The following is a 21,655-nucleotide window of genomic DNA, read 5'->3' as shown; positions in this document are numbered from 1 at the left end:
CGAGGACCCAAGGTATATTTGCATGGTCAATGCACGCCGCCCACCAACTTTTCCAAACAGTAGCAACTGTAGTGAATCAGCCCGAACCGGTCACCAGCCGAACCCAGAACTATCCCTCTCTTGGTAGCACGTCTTTTTTTTTATCTTTTATTTTGACTTTGAGACATCTCCCTATGATTTAAATAAAGAATGTTGTGAAAAGGTTTTAATTTTTGGCCATTTTTATGAGTCAAAGAGAGTCAATGAACGCGCCCCCACCCGCTTTTATCATTGCCATTTTCTCCTTCGATAAAGGAATGCATGTATTCAAAACACGCACTCACTCTCCGAGAACCTAAAGAGTTTGCAAGTCCATTCCTTTTGTGGAGAACCGGTAGCGTGGGACCCAACCGACTCCCGGATGCTACTTCTTCCCGTTTCGTAAGCACCTCCCTGGTTTTCAGCAGTTTTATTTTTGTTGGGGGTAAAAAAAACACAAAAAACCGACCCCGCCAAACCCTTTCACCTGTTTTTAGTTACTGGTTGCATTGACCTTCTTCTTACCCTTCTACCTAACACATGCACGTCCTTCTTTTGGAGCCTTGACAACCCTCAGTTTGCATGCCGAGACAAATGCAAAACTTTTAATTTTTTACCCCTTCAAGCTTTTACTTTTTTTGATTTATTTTTTTAAAAACTCAGCCGGTTCCCCCCTCCTGGATCGCTTTTCCTTTTTTACCTCTGTCTCTCGTTCTCAACTGAAATGGTCCGAGCTCAAAGGGAGCAGGTAACCAGGCGGCATGGTGGCGGAGGGATGGGGGGAGGTAGCTGGCTTGACCTTTGTTCTGCCCCTGATCACAGGCAGAGAAAGTCCTCCAGTTCAGCCAGGAGACTAACTTAACTGCCCTGCTGCTGGAGGCCAAAGAGCTGGAGGCCCGGGTCATCATCCTGTCGGCCAGGTAAGACTCTAGAGCTTCACTTACTTTTAATGCAGCTGCTATTTTGCTATGATGTTCCGAATGTGCTTAACAAGGTAACGTGGTCCTAGGACTGCAACTAACAATGAATTTTTTCAAGCGATTTTTTTTTAGCAAATATTGTTTTGATTATTCAGTTAGTTGGCGTAATCCTTCATTCGTCCAGGCGTGTTCTACTGTAGAAAAAACATTTGGGATTGCAGAGCACTTAATCTTAAAGCCACAAACCACTCCTTTGAAGACAGTGACGTGAAGATTCTGAGAAGAAGAGCTGGTTTGAAAGAGGAGTTAAAGGAGGCCAATTGTGTAAAAAAATAACACCTTTTTAAACAGGAATGTAGATTTAAGGTTCAATTACAAGTTGTTTTCAACAATGTTCTTGGTCAGAAAAGGGTGCAGGCCATTCAGATGCTAATCAGGTACTCATCAGTGACGAGGGGGCTGCAGTAAGTAAACAATAGGATTTATATGGCCCATTACAGGGTTGTTAGGGGAACAAATAAGATTAGTTTCAAGTGAAACATAGTGTAAACAAATAGATTATCAAGACAGGCCATTATCAGGAAGCTCCTCCCAGAGGGCAGGGCTTACACAGCTCAGAGTAGCATAAAATCAGTTCTCAGTCCATGTCCACAGATGAAAGTCAAAACAGTGTCCAGATGACTACACTTTCATCTTTTTATACAATCAATTCGTTGTTTAGATTGCAAATGTCATTATTCAAATTCATCGTGCCTTCTTTTTGAATAATGTTATTAGCTTGTTTATACCTTGACATGTTTCAGCGGCTTTGTCTTTAAAGTGAACAATGTAGATTGTGAAAGGTCCAGATATATGAGATTTTTACAGAATATACAGAATATATATGAGTCCTTCCTAATGGAGTATATTTACAGACAATACACAATGTTTGCAAGTCAAAACTCACAAATCTGGTCACTAGGGGGCCCACCTATTTATATTTTTTTTTAATCAATAACATGTATTGTACGGAAGTGTAGTTGCATGTAAAAAATAGTGTGGATGGTCCATATTTAATACAGTATTGAATAAAAGCTCCAACATGCAAAGCTGTCACCGCCCTCTGTCAGCTGTTAACGAAAGATAGTCAAAGGTGTCACAATGCTAGAAATAGATGTTTCCATGCAGTCTGATGTTTCATACTGAGGAAGCCCATCACATCTGTGGACGGAGCATGCATTTTTCAGGTCAAGTGCATCTCTCTTATGTATATACAGCAGGACAAGTTCAAATGGGTTTAATAATAGATGAAAGTACTGCAGTGGGTTGGTTTAAAACATCAGGAAATGGTTCCTGCACAAGAGCTGCATACTTAAGCAGACGCAGAAAAGGCTCCAATGTGTGATTTCCTTCAATTAATACGTGCCAGTTTTATCTCTGAATCCTCTTTTCACACACCTGGTTACATTATATACATATTTATTTCATTCGTGCTATTAAGCAATGGAAATGTTTTGTCTGAGAAAGGCTTCATTGGGTTCTTTCTCTGTTCAGTTTGACCTAATTAAAGGGCACTTTGTATGTCAAATTAACTTCTTTTTTACACATTGTTCCTTCATCAAAAACAATACCTAGAGTTGTATTTAGCTTCATTCACGCTTGTTTGATGAATCCTGTTTAATAAGTCCTCTCCGTCTGAGCCTCAGAAAACACTCTGATACGAATTACCGCAGATTTGTGATGTCATAGTTGGAGCTCCGAGATCTTCTGTGCTGTTTTTAAGTCCATGAATCATCGCCGGACTCGTTCTGAGTATTTCTCCCATCTAATCACATTCATTACGACTGCGTGCTTACATTGGCAGGTTGGGAGCAAGCTAGCTTTTTCTTTATTTCGGCGTGGTATTTCCCTCTGCTGCCAGTAGATGGAGTGCTAATGCAGATCCAGATAAAACATACTGTATGCTTTCAGTAGAGACATTATTTTAAGTTCTGAATTATGACAAAAAGTACGCAGTTGTAATTAAAAAAGCAACGTTTACAGTAGTTCCTGCTACTTTTTATTCTTCTGTGAAATGACATAACAACTGTGGGGAGGGGGTGGATTTAACATTTTTTTCATCAGTTTATGGTCACTTGAGTTTAACAAAGCTGCACTGATTTGCACTAAGATTAGATGATCACACAGAAAGTTATAAAATGGAAATTGTGGGACAAAATGTATATATATATATATTGTGTTTATATTGTGTATATTGTAAGTGCAAATCCTCGGCAGTGTAACTCTCGCTGTCCTCTGGCAGTGTACGTCACTGTGAAGTTACAATCCCATTTGGGAAATAGGTTCTGTGCATTTAAAGCGTGGCCTTGAGGGATTGCCATTAGGAGACGTTTCTGTCAGAGCACCCATGGGACCCGTCCAGATGTAAGGCTGACATCAAGCTCAGTGACTGCAGAATGAACCAATAATGTACATCCCTCTGAGCGCGCATTCTAATAAGAGCCACTTCACTGCATTAATGTGGCAGAAATAGTCTTTATTCAGTAGGGACAACTCAAGGGTTCCCAGGGGGTCGAGCTCGATGTTGTTCCAAGGACAAACACGGGCCAATTTGCTTGAAATGACAAGGATTTCTTTATAAAAGGCCAGGAGATGCGGACTGCCTATTACACCAACTCGGGTGCACTGTGTTTGACAAACGCAATGCGGATTTAGGTGTTTTTGTGTGAGAACAGTTGTCTAATGACCCACAGTCTGCCCACTTCTGTAACTGATTTAAATCACTCTCTAAATCTGCACCATTCAAATATGTGTGTGCAGATTACGCACATTTGATCTGATCTGTTTACATGAAGTTCAATCATTTGATAACACAATAAATCAGATAATTATCGAATTTAAACATGATATGAAAATCAACATCATTTATTAGAAGGTTTGAGTCTGGAATTTTTTATTTAGTCTTTGAGTAATTTAGTATAGCAAAAGAAAGAAATAATGAAAGAAAGATAAATAATTAGTATGAATTAGGCAAGGAGTATATACAAGTTCTCTATATTGTTGTAAGTGGGGGAATACATTCAAATTCACATAATGATGATTATTATGATATGATATGAGTATGATTATGTTTATGCGATTAGAACACTATTTTACTCTTAACCCTTGTTTGGAAGTGAGATATCCGTGTCAAAGCTCTCTGGCGACATGAACAAAACCCCAGACAAACAGAATACACTGGACAACTGTACTTTCTGTCTCTGTTCACACACTGATTATGAAATGATTTACTAAAAGCTTGTGTTACTTTACATTAACATTTTATTAGATTGTCTTTTAACATCCAGTGAAAAGGCTTTTGTAATTGTCTATTTATGACCACGAGCCTCAAGACCTTCTCCGTGTCACAAAGTCCCAGACACTGAAATGACTTTTTCTGTGACCCGTGTTGTTTTGCAGCGAGGAGGACGCCGCCGCCGTGTACAAAGCCGCTCGCTTCCTGAACATGACGGGCTCTGGATACGTGTGGCTGGTGGGGGAGCGCGAGATGTCGGGTAAAGCCCTGAGTGAGGCCCCCGACGGTGAGTTCGTCTGCGTCTCAGCACCGGGTTTAGCTCTGGGATTACACGGATTGAACCTGTCCAAATAATCCCGACGTGATAGGTGGCTCTTTCGTATAACCTAATGGAAAAATAAATTGAGATGGAGGACAGGGCAGAATTCAGTAGTAGAAGTTGACATTTAATTGTTTTTCATTTATGGTTATTGAGTTGAGTTCAATAAGAGACAAAAAACACCACAAAATTGAACATTTTCTCTGTCGTAATGAGTCATACTGAAACGATTTTCCCCCAAAAGCTTCATTTGGAAATGTACAGGCCTTGACTTGAAACAAAAAATAAAATTATATATATATTTTTTTCCTGCTGTGTGCTGTCTGCATTTAATTATAAAGCATTTAATCGATCGCAAACCCAAAAGATAAGGACAAATTGGAGCTGCAGGCAACGGATGAAACTCCCGACGTTCTCCGTTCACGTTTGGAAAATCAGATGCGCCAGTTTTAATGTGGTTTGTGAACCCAATCTCCCCTGTCTATTTGAATTAAAAATGTAAAAAACAATCAATCTACGAAATGAATATCTTATCCGTCTAGCCATTGCCAGTGTGAAATTAGATCAACCTCCAATTAGGGCTGCGACTAACGAGCATTTTAGTCGTCAACTGGTCAAACGATTATTTTTATTGTACATTCAATACAAATAACTATGGAATATGGTTGAAAAGTTTACTTCTAAATAGATATTGTTTATGAATAAAGTATATTATTGATGACAATTATAAATAGTTAACTAATTTTTAATATTTTCATTTAATGAAGCCACTGTCTTTGTTATAAACCGGTCTTTTTGTGTGTGTTTTAGAGTCTGTATAGGGCCAAAAAAAAATTATAATCTATTTTTTAAGTCGAGTTTTAAGCGTATTCTCATTTCAAGTGTGTGTGGACATAATCACACATAATCATTCATATCTGCATCTGTTCTCCATCATTTGACCTAATTGAGACTTTTTTTTGCTGTAAATTGCCGGATTTATTTAAAGCATGTGATGTATAAATGTTTCAATGTACTGTATGTCCTCAGTCTCCCTGCCCTGCTTTCTAATGTGGTAGGAGACTTTTTTCAGGAAAATCTGTCTGTGGTAATTGTCCATTAACACAATTTTTGCACAATAATGACTCCCTTTACGCACTGCTGTTCAGCCTCTTACATCGGCCACTTAAACACTGCAGATTGGTTGATTGTGTGTGTTTTTATATTCACTGCAGCTACTATAGGGAGAGCAGAACATTTACTGTTTAAAACTTGTACCTTTTGTACTTTAAAGCAACACTATATTTCCTTCTCAATAATTCATACTTAAAGTGACGCATGACAGGTTTTTACGGTTTTCTAATTTGGACTTTATTTGGTGTATTTATACCTGTTGTACATATAAATTATAGTTTTACACCAATCGAGTAGCTGTTTATGGAGAAATGTTGAAAAATCCGTAGAAAATAACAGGAAGTGACATCACACACAGGTTTTCTGCAAAATTTACACATTAGAAAACACTTTTTTGACCCCTAAACAACAGTTCAACTATATGCTCTCATATATCTTTATTTGTCAATACATTTATGAAAAATGACAATAGATAAGTTTTAGCTTTGTGGTTTCAAGCTAATTTTCTAGTGTGATGTCATCAATTACAAACCGGAAATCCAATCCTAAACCTGAAAAAATGAGCCATTCTGGGATACATTTTAGTAATAAATGTTGGCAAAATTCTAAATGTATTTATCTTAACTCTTTTTAGTTCTTCGTGTCATCCAACCTGTCATGTGCACTTGACACAACTGAATTGCGGAAAGTGAGCAGATTATGACGATTAGGGTGAAGCATACTGTATCTATTATTCTGTCTTGTATCTAGACCGGCCCCAGTGGGATGTGTGCTGGTGTCGGCCTCCGCACGACACATCACACAGGCCTCTGGTGGCGGCTGGGGACGGCTGTCAGCGCAGGGCAATTCCACAGTGTGGCTTGAACGCGTCGGTGCTGGAGGATGAAAGAGAATCCCACTTCAAGGGCCTGTGCGGCTTTGGTTCAAACTGTGCCTTTGAGGGCTGGCAGTTTAAAGGGCAGGAGTGCCTTTAAAGGGGAGGCAAAAAGGCAGTGGTGTTTTACTTAATTTTACTTACTTAATTATTTACTTATCAGTTGTAAATGCTGCGCTTTTAAACAATTATTTCCAGATTTTTAAAAAAAAAAGGTCAAATTGATAGCAATATTGGCTCATGCAATAATCATATTGCAATTTAACTTTTTTTTAAGTGTAAAATAGGCAGATTTTAATCATACTTTTCACTATAAAGTCTTGTTTTAGTCTTGGATCTTTGGGATTTTTAAACATAATTTATTGGATAGTTATTGTCTTTGTTGGAGCTGTTTGGTTTTTATATTTTCTGTTGCCGTAGTACTCTGTATAAAAAGCCCCTGGTGTCACTGACCTCGTTGCGTTGCCTTGTTGGCTGTGATTGGTGATTGTGTGTGTCCTTGGTGCTAGGTCTGATCGGCCTTCAGCTGATCAATGGAAAGAACGAGTCAGCTCACATAAACGACGCGGTGGCGGTGGTGGCTCAGTCCATCCAGGAGCTGTTTGAGAAGGAGAACATCACAGAGCCGCCAAAAGGATGTGTGGGGAACACCAACATCTGGAAAACTGGACCGCTCTTCAAAAGGTACAGACAAGTGCATCAGACAAATACTTAGTTTCTCCAAAAAATCAATATTTAAAATTTTGTTAGGATTTGTCTAATCGATTGTTCACATTATTGGGTTTCTGCACATTTATTGTTGAGAAGTATTTTAATATAAAACTCATTGATATTTGCCATAGTATTTTGAATCAAAAATCATATAATTAATTCAAAATCAGTTCAACTACAAAATAGTGGGCCAATAATTTACCTAAGGACAGAGAAGTATTTGGGGAAATTATCTTGGTGTAACATCTGATTTAAAAATTAAAATTAAGGTAACTGGAAGGAAAAAAGTTATGAATAATGCACAATGTCTGGTATAAAGGGCTGCAGCGACATTAAAGGTCTGGTATAGCTTATCTTCATCACTTGTGAGGACTGACTGAGGAAAAATAATGTTTTCCTAAGCTGCTCCTGCAGCTTGGAACTCCCTTTAAGTGGACTTGAGGTTGAGAGAACTGGTCTCGCTTGGAGGTTTAGAGGTTATATGAAAATAGTAATCCTATACAAATTGTCTGTGATTTAGAATTAAGATTCTGTTTTTATTCATTCTTAAATGTCTCTTGATTGCGTAAAAAAACATATGATGTGTGTGCTGTCATGTCTTTCCCTTCAGGTCAGCCTTAAAATAGAGGTCTCAATGGTTTATATAAAGGTTAATGAATGAAATAAATACATTTTATTTATAAGTTACTCAGGTAATTAAAAGTAATTGAGTAGATGTAACTGAGGGAACATGCACCTCTGCACACAGACTGTCAGGACATTACACAGTAAGACTGTGAAATCTAACAAATGTGCCATGAACTCATGTATGAGTATGTCATTTCACACAATACCTTGAAAAACCTGCATTCTTTCTGTGAGCAGGGTCGCCTCTCCACAGATCAGACCTGTAACTCGGACCTCATGGCGTCACCATCTTCTTCACCATCTCACTGTGGAAGATAGGCAAAGCAATAAAATGCAATAAACAAACACCAATAACCAAAATCAAGCAAAACAAAAGATCACAACATAATAGATCATAATGTCGACTGTTATTGCTATAAAAAATGTCGTTTCTAAATCAATGTGTAGATTAGCAGTTGCACAATCGTACTCTCTCATCCAATAACCTTATAATGATGTAAAAGGTGAAAAAATAGCCTAAAACTGTTGCTTCTTTCCAGAGTCCTGATGTCGTCCAAATATCCCGAGGGCCTGACCGGGCGAGTGGAGTTCAACGACGACGGAGACCGGAAGTACGCTCACTACAGCATCCTGAACTACCAGAAGAGCCGCCTCATCCAAGTGGGCATCTACAACGGCACGCAGGTACAACGCCAGTAGAGCCCCATATGGTCACTTATTATCGGCGACTTTCAGCATCTGGACTGTCGCATTTCAACATTTCAAACTCAGTAGGCTCAATATTGTAATTTTTTTTTACATATGTTTTTGTCTTTTTATATTCAAGAATACAAAAACAAAACAAGGCCAGAGAGATAAAGCAATAGACAAAAATCAAAATCAGTAAACGTCCAACAAAGTGAGAGGAAGTTAAGGTAAAGGAAAAGTCCATAATCTATTAGTCAAATTTGTCCATTTTCAACAGTCCGAACTGTCCAGTATGTTGATTGTATTGTGGATGCTCCAAAGGTATCCATTTCCTGTGTCCATTGCAGGAATTTTGAGGCCCAAATACATAGTTCTGGAGAGGGAGGGGGAGAGAGGGAGAGGGAATGGGGGCATTATGAGTGTCTGCGTTATTCTTTAGGCTTTTGTGACAGAGCCAGTCGAGAGAGAGAGAGAGAGAGAGAGAGAGAGAGAGAGAGGGAGGGGGAGATGGAGAGACGCAGACACTCTAGCAATGGCTTCAGCCGTTGCAAATTATCTAGGTACTTTATGTTATCATTTGGTCTTTTGATTAAGCTCAAGATCATTTTAAAAACTGTTCAGAAAAGGTTAAATATTGTCCTGTTTGGTTGACTTTAGTATCGATACTTGCGTATCTAGTTTTGACACCAGTTTTAGTATGGGTTAGAATCTGATTTTTGATCAACACCACAGTTTAATATTACACCATTATGTTCCGGTCTGCAACTGTCTGAATGTTTAACGTGCTCATGACAGGTTAGACAACAGTTTATTCAATTTTGCTCAAAATGTTGCCTCATTTTACCTCGTTTTGACAGCGACAGTGCTGTAAACGAGGCCCAAAGCAAGTATAATCTATATATGTAATGATCAGTGATGAATATCAACTCCTTTATTTTTTCAAATGAAGATTTAAACTGCCAGAAAATTGTGAGTGAATATTGTATTGACATTATTGTATTGTATTTGTTTTGTGATTTCATGATACTTACCGTAACTTTTCTTCACAAATAATCAACATTTACCACAGGTTTTATCCCACCAAACCAAGTAATGATTAGAAAAACATGAAAACCTGCCCCAGTGCCCTAGTTTCCCAAATGTTTTTGTTGTTAGTTTTGTTTTTGTTCAAAAATGTGGAAAATCAATCATTAGTGCTGAAAATGAGCAAAGGATTATGGTACATAGTGTCCTCTGGTTATCTTTTTATCTGTAGCTGCAACAAAACAATATATTCAAACAAAGAAGCTTGCAATCCGATATATATTGTAACAGCCCACAATTTTTTTGAGACTTTTGACGACACAATATCTCGTTTTTATGCAATATTTTCAGAGAACATTGGAGCTTCCTCGTGGCCTTCTTCTCAGCCCCGTCTATACTTAACTCTGGGTTTGACCGCGGCGTTTAGACTCACATTTACTCATTTATGGCCATGTACTTTTAGTCTTATTAAAACATGAAAATGAATCATGAGGCACGCTCTCATGTGATCAAATATGAATCATGGTGAATTGAGCAGAAAAGTAGGAAAAGTTAAAGCTGAATTTTGTGATGAAATGAAGATGAACTTTGACTAATGCATAACGTTACGAGCTCAGTTTGTAGTATTGACCCACACATTAAGTAAAGGCCCAATAGTTCATAATAATAATGTTTTTTAAAAATTAGTTTGAACTTGCTTATAGTATTAGAAATAATGTGCAGACCTTTAGGCCTTAAATCAAAAACAAATGAAATAAATGATGAAAATGAAAATGAATAAAATAAAATAAAATAAAATAAAGTAAAATAAATATAATAACATAAACATAAATAACAATAACATAAATGATAAAAACAAATTACAGCTATTTTACAGATTCAAGTAAGGTTTTCTTTTTTTAGTCAAGTAAATTCTAAGATAGATGTGTTTTGAGGGGAAAAAAGAAATATTCAATTTAGATATTTCTTCATGCCCTTGATGTTGCGCAACTCAGTCAATTCAACATTTTACACTCCACTTTTCAAAGCAGTGGTCTCTGGCTGGATCAGACTGCTGTGCATATACAGTGTGTAGAGTTATTCAAAATCACAAGCACCTAAAGGATGTACTAACTCTCGAAGAACAGGCCCTCACGCAGGGTTTACACATAATGCAAGTCAGGAACAACAAATGTGGTGTGGCAGCGGAAAGAATAATGAGGAATCTTGTTTTTACACTGCAGCGGTGTGGAGCGAGAATGAAAAGAAACATGCGTTATCACGAGATCATTATTGTACTCAGATGTATTGTGCTCAAAAAATGACCCGAACTCGCCCTGTGTTAAAGGTAAAGGAGGAGTTACAGTTACTGCAAATAAGCTAGATGCAGAGCCATTCGTGAGAAAATTAAGCCACAAATTGCGAATTAAAATAGTCATTGTGTAGTAAATACTATTTGTCTGTTATTGTTTCAGTGTAGTGGACAGTAATCCAATAAACTATCCATAAATACAGGGTTAATGAGGACAGCAGTGACAGGATGGACAGCAGGTCAAAAAGCTCTGCACGGGTTCAAAAGCGTTAATCCAACCCAGCCGTTGAATCACGTGACCCTGGCCAAAACATGCTCTGATTGGCTCCTAGCTTGAGGCGTAGATAATGATTATTTACTAATGCAGCAGATAATGACACAAACGGACATGTGGCGCATCGTGAGGCTGTAAGTAGCAGTCATTCGTGAGCGTTACGTCACAGAGATGCGAGATGTAGAACGATAAATACAGCCCGTCCCGTGTCTGTGTGCTCGGGGGGGGGAAGCGGCGGACACAAACCAGATTGAGCGCTCGTTGGTTCCAGGTCAACAAAAGGCCAGTGTAATCCAGCCATTTTTGCCACGAGATGCACCAGAGCATCTAACTGTGCTGCTAATTACCAATTCAAGAGGCCTCAGGTACATAATAAAACGATAAAAAAACATGCGTAACACAATATAATCCAAAGCATTCTCTGGTAAAATCAAGATCTGTGCAGAGACACACCCACTTCATGGTAAATATGTATGTTTTCAAGGTATTTGTACTAATCATGACTATGAAATAAAATCGTAGCAGTTATCTGGACTGTGAAAAAAAACTAAAAACATACAACAATACCTTTTAATAACACAGAATGGCATTAATAAATGAAAAAACGATTTATGATTCGTAATTCTCTATCTAGAAGCCATCTGTCCCAATATTTCAACTTTAATTTGGTTGATAATGTGTTCAAAACATCTCGAAGTACAATATAAATGATCGCTAAAATAGTTTGTTAGTTCTGCTGAATAATCTCTTGGTTTTCAAATTCTGTCTTCTGTCTTTTCAGAAGGAGAAAACCTCACCAAACAGGATAAAAACAAAACAACAGTATATCAAGCACAATACGTCTCCTTTAAGAGTTTTATGTTTTAATGATGGTGGAAATATTCTGTCTCGTCATCGCCCATCGGCAGCTTAAGAGAAAGTGCCACTGTCAGCAGCAGGTTTCAGCGAGGCAGTAATGAAAGGTCACGAGTATTAATAAAGCTGGTTCATTACCGACGGTGCCCCCTGCCTCGTCCTGTCAGCGCACCGGTCTGCCACACGTCAAACTTTATTCCCAGGAGGAAGTGAGGGCTCTTCAAAGGTTTATAGAATGGATGAATGAACTTGGATTAGTTTTGTGGGGTAAAAAAACAACAACATCCCGCTGGTGGTGAAAAGAAGTCGCTGAAGAGGCAAGTAAAGTTCTCCTGTGGTGGAGATGAGACAGAACTGTATCCAAATCTGTCGGTACGATGTCATCACGCTTTAAAAGAATTGTAGACATGCTAGTTTTTCCTTTTAAAATGTCTCGACGAGTCTTTGGTATGAATAATTACTGTCCAAAAACGTACGTATAAAAGTGTAAAAACAGTCGTGTCATCATGTTGTTTGCACTGAAATAGAGCAAAGGATCATGGACAATAATGTGTTAATTCAAAGTATTGTGACAGAATATTGTTTTAAGAGTTTTGACAATAAGATATTTTGGTTGTTGTTACATCCTTAATGTAAGGCGTGCTTTCTAATCGTATTTAATTTCAAAACAACGAGAACCTGCAATAAAATGTATTGTGTAACGTCACCAATACTTTGCAGTTTGAAATGTCTTGATGAAGTACTGAAGCTCTGTCTGAATACCACAAAATGAACTATTTATTTTGTTACTTCCCAACACTGGTGGCGTGTATATGGTAGCACCATGGAGGGGAGAGTGAATGTATTTATATGAAGGACTTTAGAAGTGATAAACTGGGAACTAAACTGCGATTGTTCTGACTGTGACTGACAGGAGTGTATTCCTGTCTGAAATTATACTTGATTTTCTAGTTTTGACTTTGTTTGGTGTAAATATAAATAAACAGTTTTATACCAATCAAAAAGTAGCTTAAAAGTAGAAAAATCTTTACACAGGAAGTGACATCACACCAGGGACACTTTATACAGTTTATACATCCATCCATCCATCCATCTTCTCCCGCTTTATCCGGTCGCGGGGGCAGCAGTCTGAGCAGGGACTCCCAGACTTCCTCCTCCCCAGACACTTCCTCTAACTCCTCCGGGGGGATCCCGAGGCATTCCCAGGCCAGCCGAGAGACATAGTCTCTCCAGCGTGTCCTGGGTCTTCCCCGGGGCCTCTTCCCGGTGGGACATGCCTGAAACACCTCCCGAGGGAGGCGCCCAGGAGGCATCCGGAACAGATGCCCGAGCCACCTCAGCTGGCTCCTCTCGACGTGGAGGAGCAGCGGCTCTACTCCGAGCTACCCCCGTGTGGCCGAGCTCCTCACCCTATCTCTAAGGGAGCGCCCAGCCACACGGCGGAGGAAACTCATTTCGACCGCTTGTATCCGCGATCTTGTTCTTTCGGTCACTACCCAAAGCTCATGACCATAGGTGAGGTCAGGAACGTAGACCGACCGGTAAATAGAGAGCTTTGCCTTTCGGCTCAGCTCCCTCTTTACCACAACGGTCCGATGCAGCGACTGCATCACTGCAGCCGCTGCACCGATCCGCCTGTCGATCTCACGCTCCATCCTTCCCTCACTCGTGAACAAGACCCCGAGATACTTGAACTCCACCACTTGGGGCAAGGACTCCCCACCCACCTGAAGAGGGCAAGCCACCTTTTTCCGGTCGAGAACCATGGCCTTGGATTTGGAGGTGCTGATTCTCATCCCAGCCGCTTCACACTCGACTGCAAACCGTCCCAGTGCATGTTGCAGGTCTGGGTTTGATGGAGCCATCAGGACAACATCGTCTGCAAACAGCAGACATGAGATCCTGTGGTCCCCAAACCGGACACCCTCCGAACCCTGACTGCACCTAGAAATTCTGTCCATAAAAGCTATGAACAGAACCGGTGACAAAGGGCAGCCCTGGCGGAGTCCAACATGCACTGGGAACAGGTCTGACTTACTGCTGGCAATGCGAACACAGCTCCTGCTCCGGTCATACAGGGACCGGACAGCCCTGAGCAAAGGGCCCCGGACCCGGTACTCCCGGAGCACCCCCCAAAGGACACCCGAGGGACACGGTCGAAAGCCTTCTCCAGATCCACAAAGCACATGTGGACTGGTTGGGCAAACTCCCATGAACCCTCGAGCACCCGATGGAGGGTATAGAGCTGGTCCAGTGTTCCACGACCGGGACGAAAACCACTCTGCTCCTCCTGAATCCGAGGTTCGACTATCGGTCGGATTCTCCTCTCCAGTACCTTGGAATAGACCTTACCAGGGAGGCTGAGGAGTGTGATCCCTCTGTAGTTGGAACACACCCTCCGGTCCCCCTTCTTAAACAGAGGGACCACCACCCCGGTCTGCCAGTCCAGAGGCACAGTCCCCGACCGCCACGCGATGTTGCAGAGACGTGTCAACCAAGGCAGTCCTACAACATCCAGATACTTTAGGTACTCAGGGCGGATCTCATCCACCCCCGGAGCCCTGCCACCGAGGAGTTTGCGAACAACCTCAGTGACTTCAGCTTGGGTGATGGATGAGCCAGCCTCCGAGTCCCCGGTCTCTACTTCCTCTTCGGAAGACGTGACTGAGGGATTAAGGAGATCCTCAAAGTATTCCTTCCACCGTCCGACGACATCCCCAGTCGAGGTCAGCAGGCCTCCACCCGCACCGTAAACGGTGTTGGTGAGACACTGCTTCCCCCTCCTGAGGCGCCGGACGGTTTGCCAGAATTTCTTTGGTGCCGACCGATAGTCCTCCTCCATGGCCTCCCCGAACTCCTCCCAAGCCTCACAGTTTATACATAATTTACATAAAAGTAAAAACTTTTTTGACCCTCGAAACATGAACTAAGTAAATGCGCTCTCGTATATTTTTATTTGTCTAATAAAAAAGTGACATTGGATGAGCGTGATGTCATCATTTACAAACAGGAAGTAACATTATAAACCTTACAAAAAATGTGCTATTCTGTGATAAAATGAGTATGATTTTTAGGCGCATTTAATATATATTGGCTTGATAAGAGGTCCAACTTGTCAGAAGCACTTTAAGCTTCACGTCTAGTTTTGTTAAAATATTATAAATGGGTGCAAATGTCGCTCATCGCTTGATAATTAAGCCCGTCACAGCAGAGTCAAAATGTGTGCGCTTGTTTCGTTCGCACAGGTGGTGATGAACAACCAGAGGAAGATCATCTGGCCGGGAGGAGAGACAGAGAAACCGCAGGGCTTCCAGATGTCCACTCGACTCAAGGTAAGTCTGACCGAACAGCGCCACCTGTCAGCTCCGGTCAGCGCTATGTGCATCTGGATACTTCTATTTGGGAATAATTGAGTCACGCTGAAACAAGTTAGAGTGATCGCAATTAATCAAAGGGAAAAACAAATCTTCAACACATTTTGTAATTTAATGAGCTGATGGAAGAGCTTTTATGACTCAAACCTCAATTTCTCAGTTTGAGTAATTTACCGTATTTGCGTCAGTCATGCTAGTCATTACCTAAAGTATATTTGTATGATTGAAATACCCAGAAACAGTTGGAAATGTTCATTGTCATGTTCATTGTCAAGTTAAATAGAGTTTGCTAAGAAAGTGGAATGACAATTATTTTTAGATGAAGACAGGTCAAATTTGTACCTGACACATTAAATATCACACTAAATAAATTGGCCGTGATGTTTTTATTAACAGTTACATTTTGTGTTTTCATGAACATTGGACTCATATTTAACTTAAAACAAACATGCTTAAAGAATAAAAGATATGAGCTATAGATATGTTGCTGTAGTAAGTGACCAGCGGTTGTGCAGACGCATCTGGATAAAAGCACATTGAATTTGGACACAAGCTAGAAAAAAGAAAAATGTAAAAAATTATGTTTTTAATGAAAAAACAACAACAACAACAACATTGTTGTAGATATTCTCTCTCCATAGAGTAAATATATTGTAGAGTATATAGAGTATCTTCATATAAACTATGAAGATGTTCTCAAGCGCTCTTTTAATCTCTTTCAGCTCTTTCAAATGTAAAATATATATATACCGGTATATATATTTCTGGGCCTTTCTCAATTTTATCAACTAATTGCTGCATTAAAGGCGGTACGGACGATTTTTCGGCGATTTGAGAACGCAGGCGGAAGTGCGCATGCGCACTCCCCCGTGCGGACTGATACAACACACACGTGAGTTTGTTTATTAGTGCAACAGAGCGCATCGCATCTCTCGTCTCCCGTTGATTTCTGTCCACTTCTGCGTCAGCTCGAACAGTCTTTCTCCGTCTTCATTTTGCCCCGTACACTGAGGGAACTATATTATGATAGATCCATGCGCTTAGGCACGCGCAAACGTGGGGACGAGCCTGACGCGGCTGCAGGTGAGCGATAGGTGCGTTTTATGATTGATACGTGGCAGGACAAATGATTTATCCACGCCACGAGGAAATATGATAAAAAAATTGCTGGAAAAAAATCGTCCATACCACCTTTAACTGATTGAAATACTGGATTAATGATTTGTAATTTTAATGATGACAAAACTATCAGAAACCATAATATGAGATTTGAATGTAAACATGAAAAATAGTAAACATATAGAAAAAAATATGAATGTATTTCAACAAACTGTGAATATTACTGGTACTTATTTGCAGTTCTAAACATTTTCTTTTTTATCGTCTAAGCTGTGGAACATGGATTAAATGAATGAATGAAAAACTAAACACACAGGCACAATGCTGAAATGGATCTCTGGTGCTGTTTATCACGGCCCCTGACATGTGGGAACAATTAAGTCTACAAATGTAACAGACAAACAGGAACATTAAACACATTAAGAATAAAATATCCAATACTTGTGTGTGTTCCAGATAGTGACTATTCACCAGGAGCCGTTTGTCTACGTGAAGCCGACGCAGCTGGACGGCACGTGTGGAGAGGAGATGACCCCAAACGGAGTCCTCATCAAAAAGGTCATCTGCACCGGGCCAAACGAGACCATCCCAGGTCAGTCAGAGACAAGAGATTTTCACATCAGAGAAAACAGATTTTCACATCAGAGAAAACAGGTTTTCACATCAGAGAAAACAGATTTTCACATCAGAGAAAACAGATTTTCACATCAGAGAACAGATTTTCACATCAGAGAACAGATTTTCACATCAGAGAACAGATTTTCACATCAGAGAACAGATTTTCACACCAGGGAGAACAGATTTTCCCCTTCAATGGAGAGATTTTTACATCAGATTTTCTTTTAGATCACACACCTGCTGAAGTTAATGCTGTTGTTGGTACTTGTTTTCTGCCCAGGTCGTCCGACAGTTCCTCAGTGCTGCTACGGCTTCTGCGTCGACCTCCTCATTAAGCTGGCCATGACGATGAACTTCACCTACGAGGTTCACCTGGTGGCTGATGGGAAGTTTGGAACACAGGAGAGGGTTAGTTATAGACCTAAAATGAGTCAAAAATGTTGCAGGTGAATTATTTTTTCGGAGGGTAAATGAAAGTTATCCAGTCAGCACCCGAGGGACCTCCCACAAACTCTGTGGGGGAAGCATTCCTTTCAATGTGGAAGAGCTGCTCTGTCACCCACTGTTCAACCACTACAAGAACAAACTTTAGGAGTTATAATGTACCAGATACATAAAGAGAATATAGAGAAGTGGTCCAACGATTCAAATGTGTGTGAATATTCAGGAATGCTAACAGCAGCCGTGCGCTAAATGCTACCATGATGATAGCGGGGCTGAAACTAACATTTTGCTAATCGATTAATCAGGCAATTGTTCGTTTGGTTAGTTGTTTAGAACATGAAAGGCCTGTGAATGTGAGATATTTTTTATTAAATTGACCAGATGAAGCTGAAGTTAAGATGAGGATGTTCTGGGTACATTATACACACCGGTACTTATATATACGGACTCTAAAACACTAAATTTAGAAATGTTTCATATAATTTCAATGCAATTACTGCTCAAGCTGAGTCATAAAACCTCCTTTTCAGCCCATGGCAAGTTTTGTAATCATTTAGTTCACAATTATTTCAATAATCAGTTATTAGTGATTGATGGATTAGCTTGTTGCAGCCCTATATGCTAGCACCGCCTGCTGTATTTAACACATAGAAAACAATTAGTTTACTTTTCTGAGAAAACTCCTTGTCAACAATCTTCATTAAGACTCAATTGTGACTTGACTTGAATTAGTTTAGCTTAAAATTGTGTAGTAGATCTATCTGAGACCACAGGGTGCCGAGACGGAGACCAACTACATATTTAAAAACAAAACATGTAGTGTAAATAAATAAAACAGTACAATATTATGCAATAATAAACATATACATACTTATTAGGATTATGACAACTTTAACTGTCTACAAAAGTAGGCCTAATCTCACCATCTTAAAGGACTCGGTCATGTCCTTCAATCACAGAGGCGTTCTTTAAAATGCAAACAGTAGTAAACAAATATGAATGTACTAAACAGAGCCGAGACACGTCTGTGACATGTTACCTTTGAGTAAGGGACCGACTCCAAGAGCTCTCCACCAAGACTTTTTTTAACAACTGTCTTGAGGCCGATTTCAAAGGCCTTTCTTGAGTACTACTACACTGGTTTAAAATACACATCATTCTCTGGGAAACGTCCTTAAAAGAGATAAAAAGTTGCGTTCAGCTTATGACGCGTTACCCACTGAACGCCGTTTCGTAGCTCATTTCCTACGTCATTCCTGCCGCATCACTGTCTGTTAAGTTTGTCTGTCTTGTTCTGTTCATATACTCTCTCTCTCTCCGCTCGTTCCTCCAGCCACAATCCTCCTCCTCCTCCTCCTCCACCGCCGCCGCAGCCGCAGAACCACCAACCCTCCTCGGCCTCTCTCCGTCGCCCTTCACTCCGCCATCACCGCTCTCCCCTCATTCCAGCACCGACGTCTCCACCCGCGGCGCCACAGTCTGTCCGCTCATTGTCATCGCACCTCGTTCATTTGTCTGCGTCTGTCGGTGTGAAATATGACTTTACGTTTCAGGATGTGATGGAGGGAGTTTGAGGTAAGCATGACGAAATGCAAGAGCAAGCCGTTCGTCACGTCACGGCTTCATTTGGATGTTTTTTTTCTTCTTTTAGACAAGACGTTTGCAAAGGCTCTTTCTGTTCCGAATATGTTTCCAATAGGTTACATCATACTTTTGAAAGCTGGATTTATTATCAAAGTCAAACTATAGTATAAATGTAATAAGAAAGTAGATGATTCAAGTGTAATAATGTGCTTTATTCAAGTGGGTAAACAAGGGCAGGCAATAATCGGTCATGATCATTTAATTGTGATCATCGCCAACGAAGAAAATCAGCATTAAACAAAACCAAAAAAGCTATTTATCTTCTAGAACAGAACTATTCAACATAAGGCCTGGGAGCCAAATCAGGCCCTCCAAGTGATTTAATTCGGCCCACGAACCATCGCCCAGGTATTAAAAAAAAATACCTGTAATTAAAAAAAGGTTTAATTCTGATTTAGCGCTAGTTTAAACCTAGTTTGGTCTTGGTTTAGCCCGTGTTTAAAGACCTTCTTTAGACCTGTTTTGATTCAGGGTTAGTCCTGGTTCAGACCTTGGTCCTAGTCTAGTCCTTGTTTAATTCTGGTTCAGAATTGGATGGGCAAATTTGAAAAGCAATGTTTGGTAAAGATTTTGGCATGTTATTTCTCAAAAAAATTTGAATCTATCAGTTAATGAAACAGTGTTGGGGAGATTTTGTGTGACCCTAAATGTTGTTACAGGGTTGTTAGTTTGTTGTTAGTTTACATATAATCATAGATGCTGTTTTTGCTCCGAATGATATTATTTCCGCGGGATGCAGGTGAACAACAGTAACAAGAAGGAGTGGAACGGGATGATGGGCGAGCTGCTGGGCGGCCTGGCGGACATGATCGTGGCCCCGCTGACCATCAACAACGAGCGCGCGCAGTACATCGAGTTCTCCAAACCCTTCAAGTACCAGGGCCTCACCATTCTGGTCAAAAAGGTACGACTCGCTCACCATCGTGATAAAACGTTGGGTTGTTGGGTACAGGCTACATTTATGAATTTTAGAGAAAAACACTGAGATGTGAAGCGGTATTATAGACCCCAGAATGTAGAAAGATACAATTTACGTTTATTTTGTTGTGTTGTAAGCTAAAAATAGTAAAGTCATAATTTAGGGATGTCCGTATGGAAACGATTGTGTTTATAGACCTCATTCTCAAGTCTTAAGTCTATTTTTATTTCATTTAGTTACGATTTGTTTTCAGTATATAATATTTTGCTACTATAGTTTTATTGTTTTAGAGTTTTATGTTTTTTTTTTGTTTACGGAAGATGCCAATAAACCGTTTTCTAAATCTGATTCTCATTCTGTCATTGGAGGCCTGCAGTTTGCGCTTTGTCTAGTAATGTTTTCAAAAGCCAAACATATCAATCAAAATATGATTTCATCCTTGAAATCCAAAATTCATCCTTGGATCCAAATCCACTGCAGTCCCGTTATTTCATTGATCTGTAGACGATGGCAACTAAAACAGTTTTTTTCAAAATGGATACATCTTGGGTTTTTTTTACAATTCAACTTCATTCTTACAATATGTTTTACAATTGTAACACCCAAATCCCACAGAAAAACAATGACGGTCTGTGTTATTGTTCTTTCAGTGTGTTTACTCCTGTAATATGATTTGAAATAGCTTTTTGTTCCTTATTTGAGAGTAGGGATGTCATGACTATTAAGTTTATCGATAATCGTAATTATTCAGGTCACAATGTAATCGTAAGAACCAAAAAATTATAATAGTGGGCAAAACTAAATCTTTTTAGTTCAATCTACCGTCCAGAAAATAGACTTAAATGTAAATATCTGTTTTTATCTCGCTGTTTTTGTCACATTTGAATCAATTTTGTCTTTCAGAAAGTAAAATGTCATAAAATCGGTCACAAACTTGAGAAACAGTCACACGTTAGACCACGGAAATGAAAGCAAATTAAAGATTTCACTGTTGTTTGGTCACAGTCTCAATAATCGTGAATAATCAATAAATCGCAACGTTTTTTTTCTAACAATAATCGTAACAGTAACATTTGATATCGTGACATCCCTGTTTGAGAGCGATCCTGCTCACTGTACTGCACTTGTCAGCTTGTGTACTCCGGTGTGGGAGTCTCTATAATTGACATAAATGACAGGCTTATATTTAGTCTATAAAAATAGTCGTTGAGTGGGAGGTGAATTAATATGCATGTAACACCCGGGGAACAAACACGCTGTGAAAGTGAGCTCGCTCCACAGCACGGTTTAAGATTCAATTTGTCTTGTTTATGAAATCAGCGCCATTACAGTCATTATCTCCACCTGCAGCTTTAAGGAGCCAAAAAGAATATTGATGTCATTTTTTTTTTCCTAATCCGCCCATTTGTTCCACAGCAAGCGCCATTTCAGACAATATTTGGCATGGAATTACTAACAACAAAGGCAAACAGTTTGACTAAAAACAAAAGAAAAGATTACGAACTGGAGCTAAACCAGGACTACATCAGGACAATGCCAGCAATAGATCAG

At 39.8% G+C, this 21,655-nt stretch overlaps 1 protein-coding gene across 4 annotated transcripts in view; it reads left to right on the top strand.

Annotated features, from left to right (window-relative positions):
- grin1a (glutamate receptor, ionotropic, N-methyl D-aspartate 1a) overlaps window positions 1-21,655 on the top strand; it is an 84,824-nt gene that overhangs the window by 44,509 nt on the left and 18,660 nt on the right. For 2 of the 4 annotated variants that reach the window (XM_072453457.1, XM_072453456.1), the window contains exons 4-12: window positions 1-12; window positions 841-938; window positions 4,377-4,498; window positions 7,028-7,202; window positions 8,396-8,540; window positions 15,232-15,318; window positions 16,936-17,071; window positions 17,378-17,505; window positions 19,925-20,089. The exon at window positions 1-12 is cut by the window's left edge and continues 51 nt beyond it. In XM_072453457.1, the coding sequence (XP_072309558.1) occupies window positions 1-12; window positions 841-938; window positions 4,377-4,498; window positions 7,028-7,202; window positions 8,396-8,540; window positions 15,232-15,318; window positions 16,936-17,071; window positions 17,378-17,505; window positions 19,925-20,089 (1,068 nt within the window). The remainder of the gene's footprint in view (window positions 13-840; window positions 939-4,376; window positions 4,499-7,027; window positions 7,203-8,395; window positions 8,541-15,231; window positions 15,319-16,935; window positions 17,072-17,377; window positions 17,506-19,924; window positions 20,090-21,655) is intronic. The other 2 variants (XM_072453458.1, XM_072453459.1) reach the window with 1 other exon arrangement.

This window comes from Eucyclogobius newberryi, unplaced genomic scaffold (genome assembly GCF_026437365.1).
Source record: "Eucyclogobius newberryi isolate DKJ021-1_F unplaced genomic scaffold, fEucNew1.0.hap1 SCAF_2, whole genome shotgun sequence".
Taxonomy (NCBI): Eukaryota; Metazoa; Chordata; class Actinopteri; order Gobiiformes; family Gobiidae; genus Eucyclogobius; species Eucyclogobius newberryi.
Note: the sequence above shows the minus strand (reverse complement) of the source record. Positions and strands in the feature narration are given on the sequence as shown.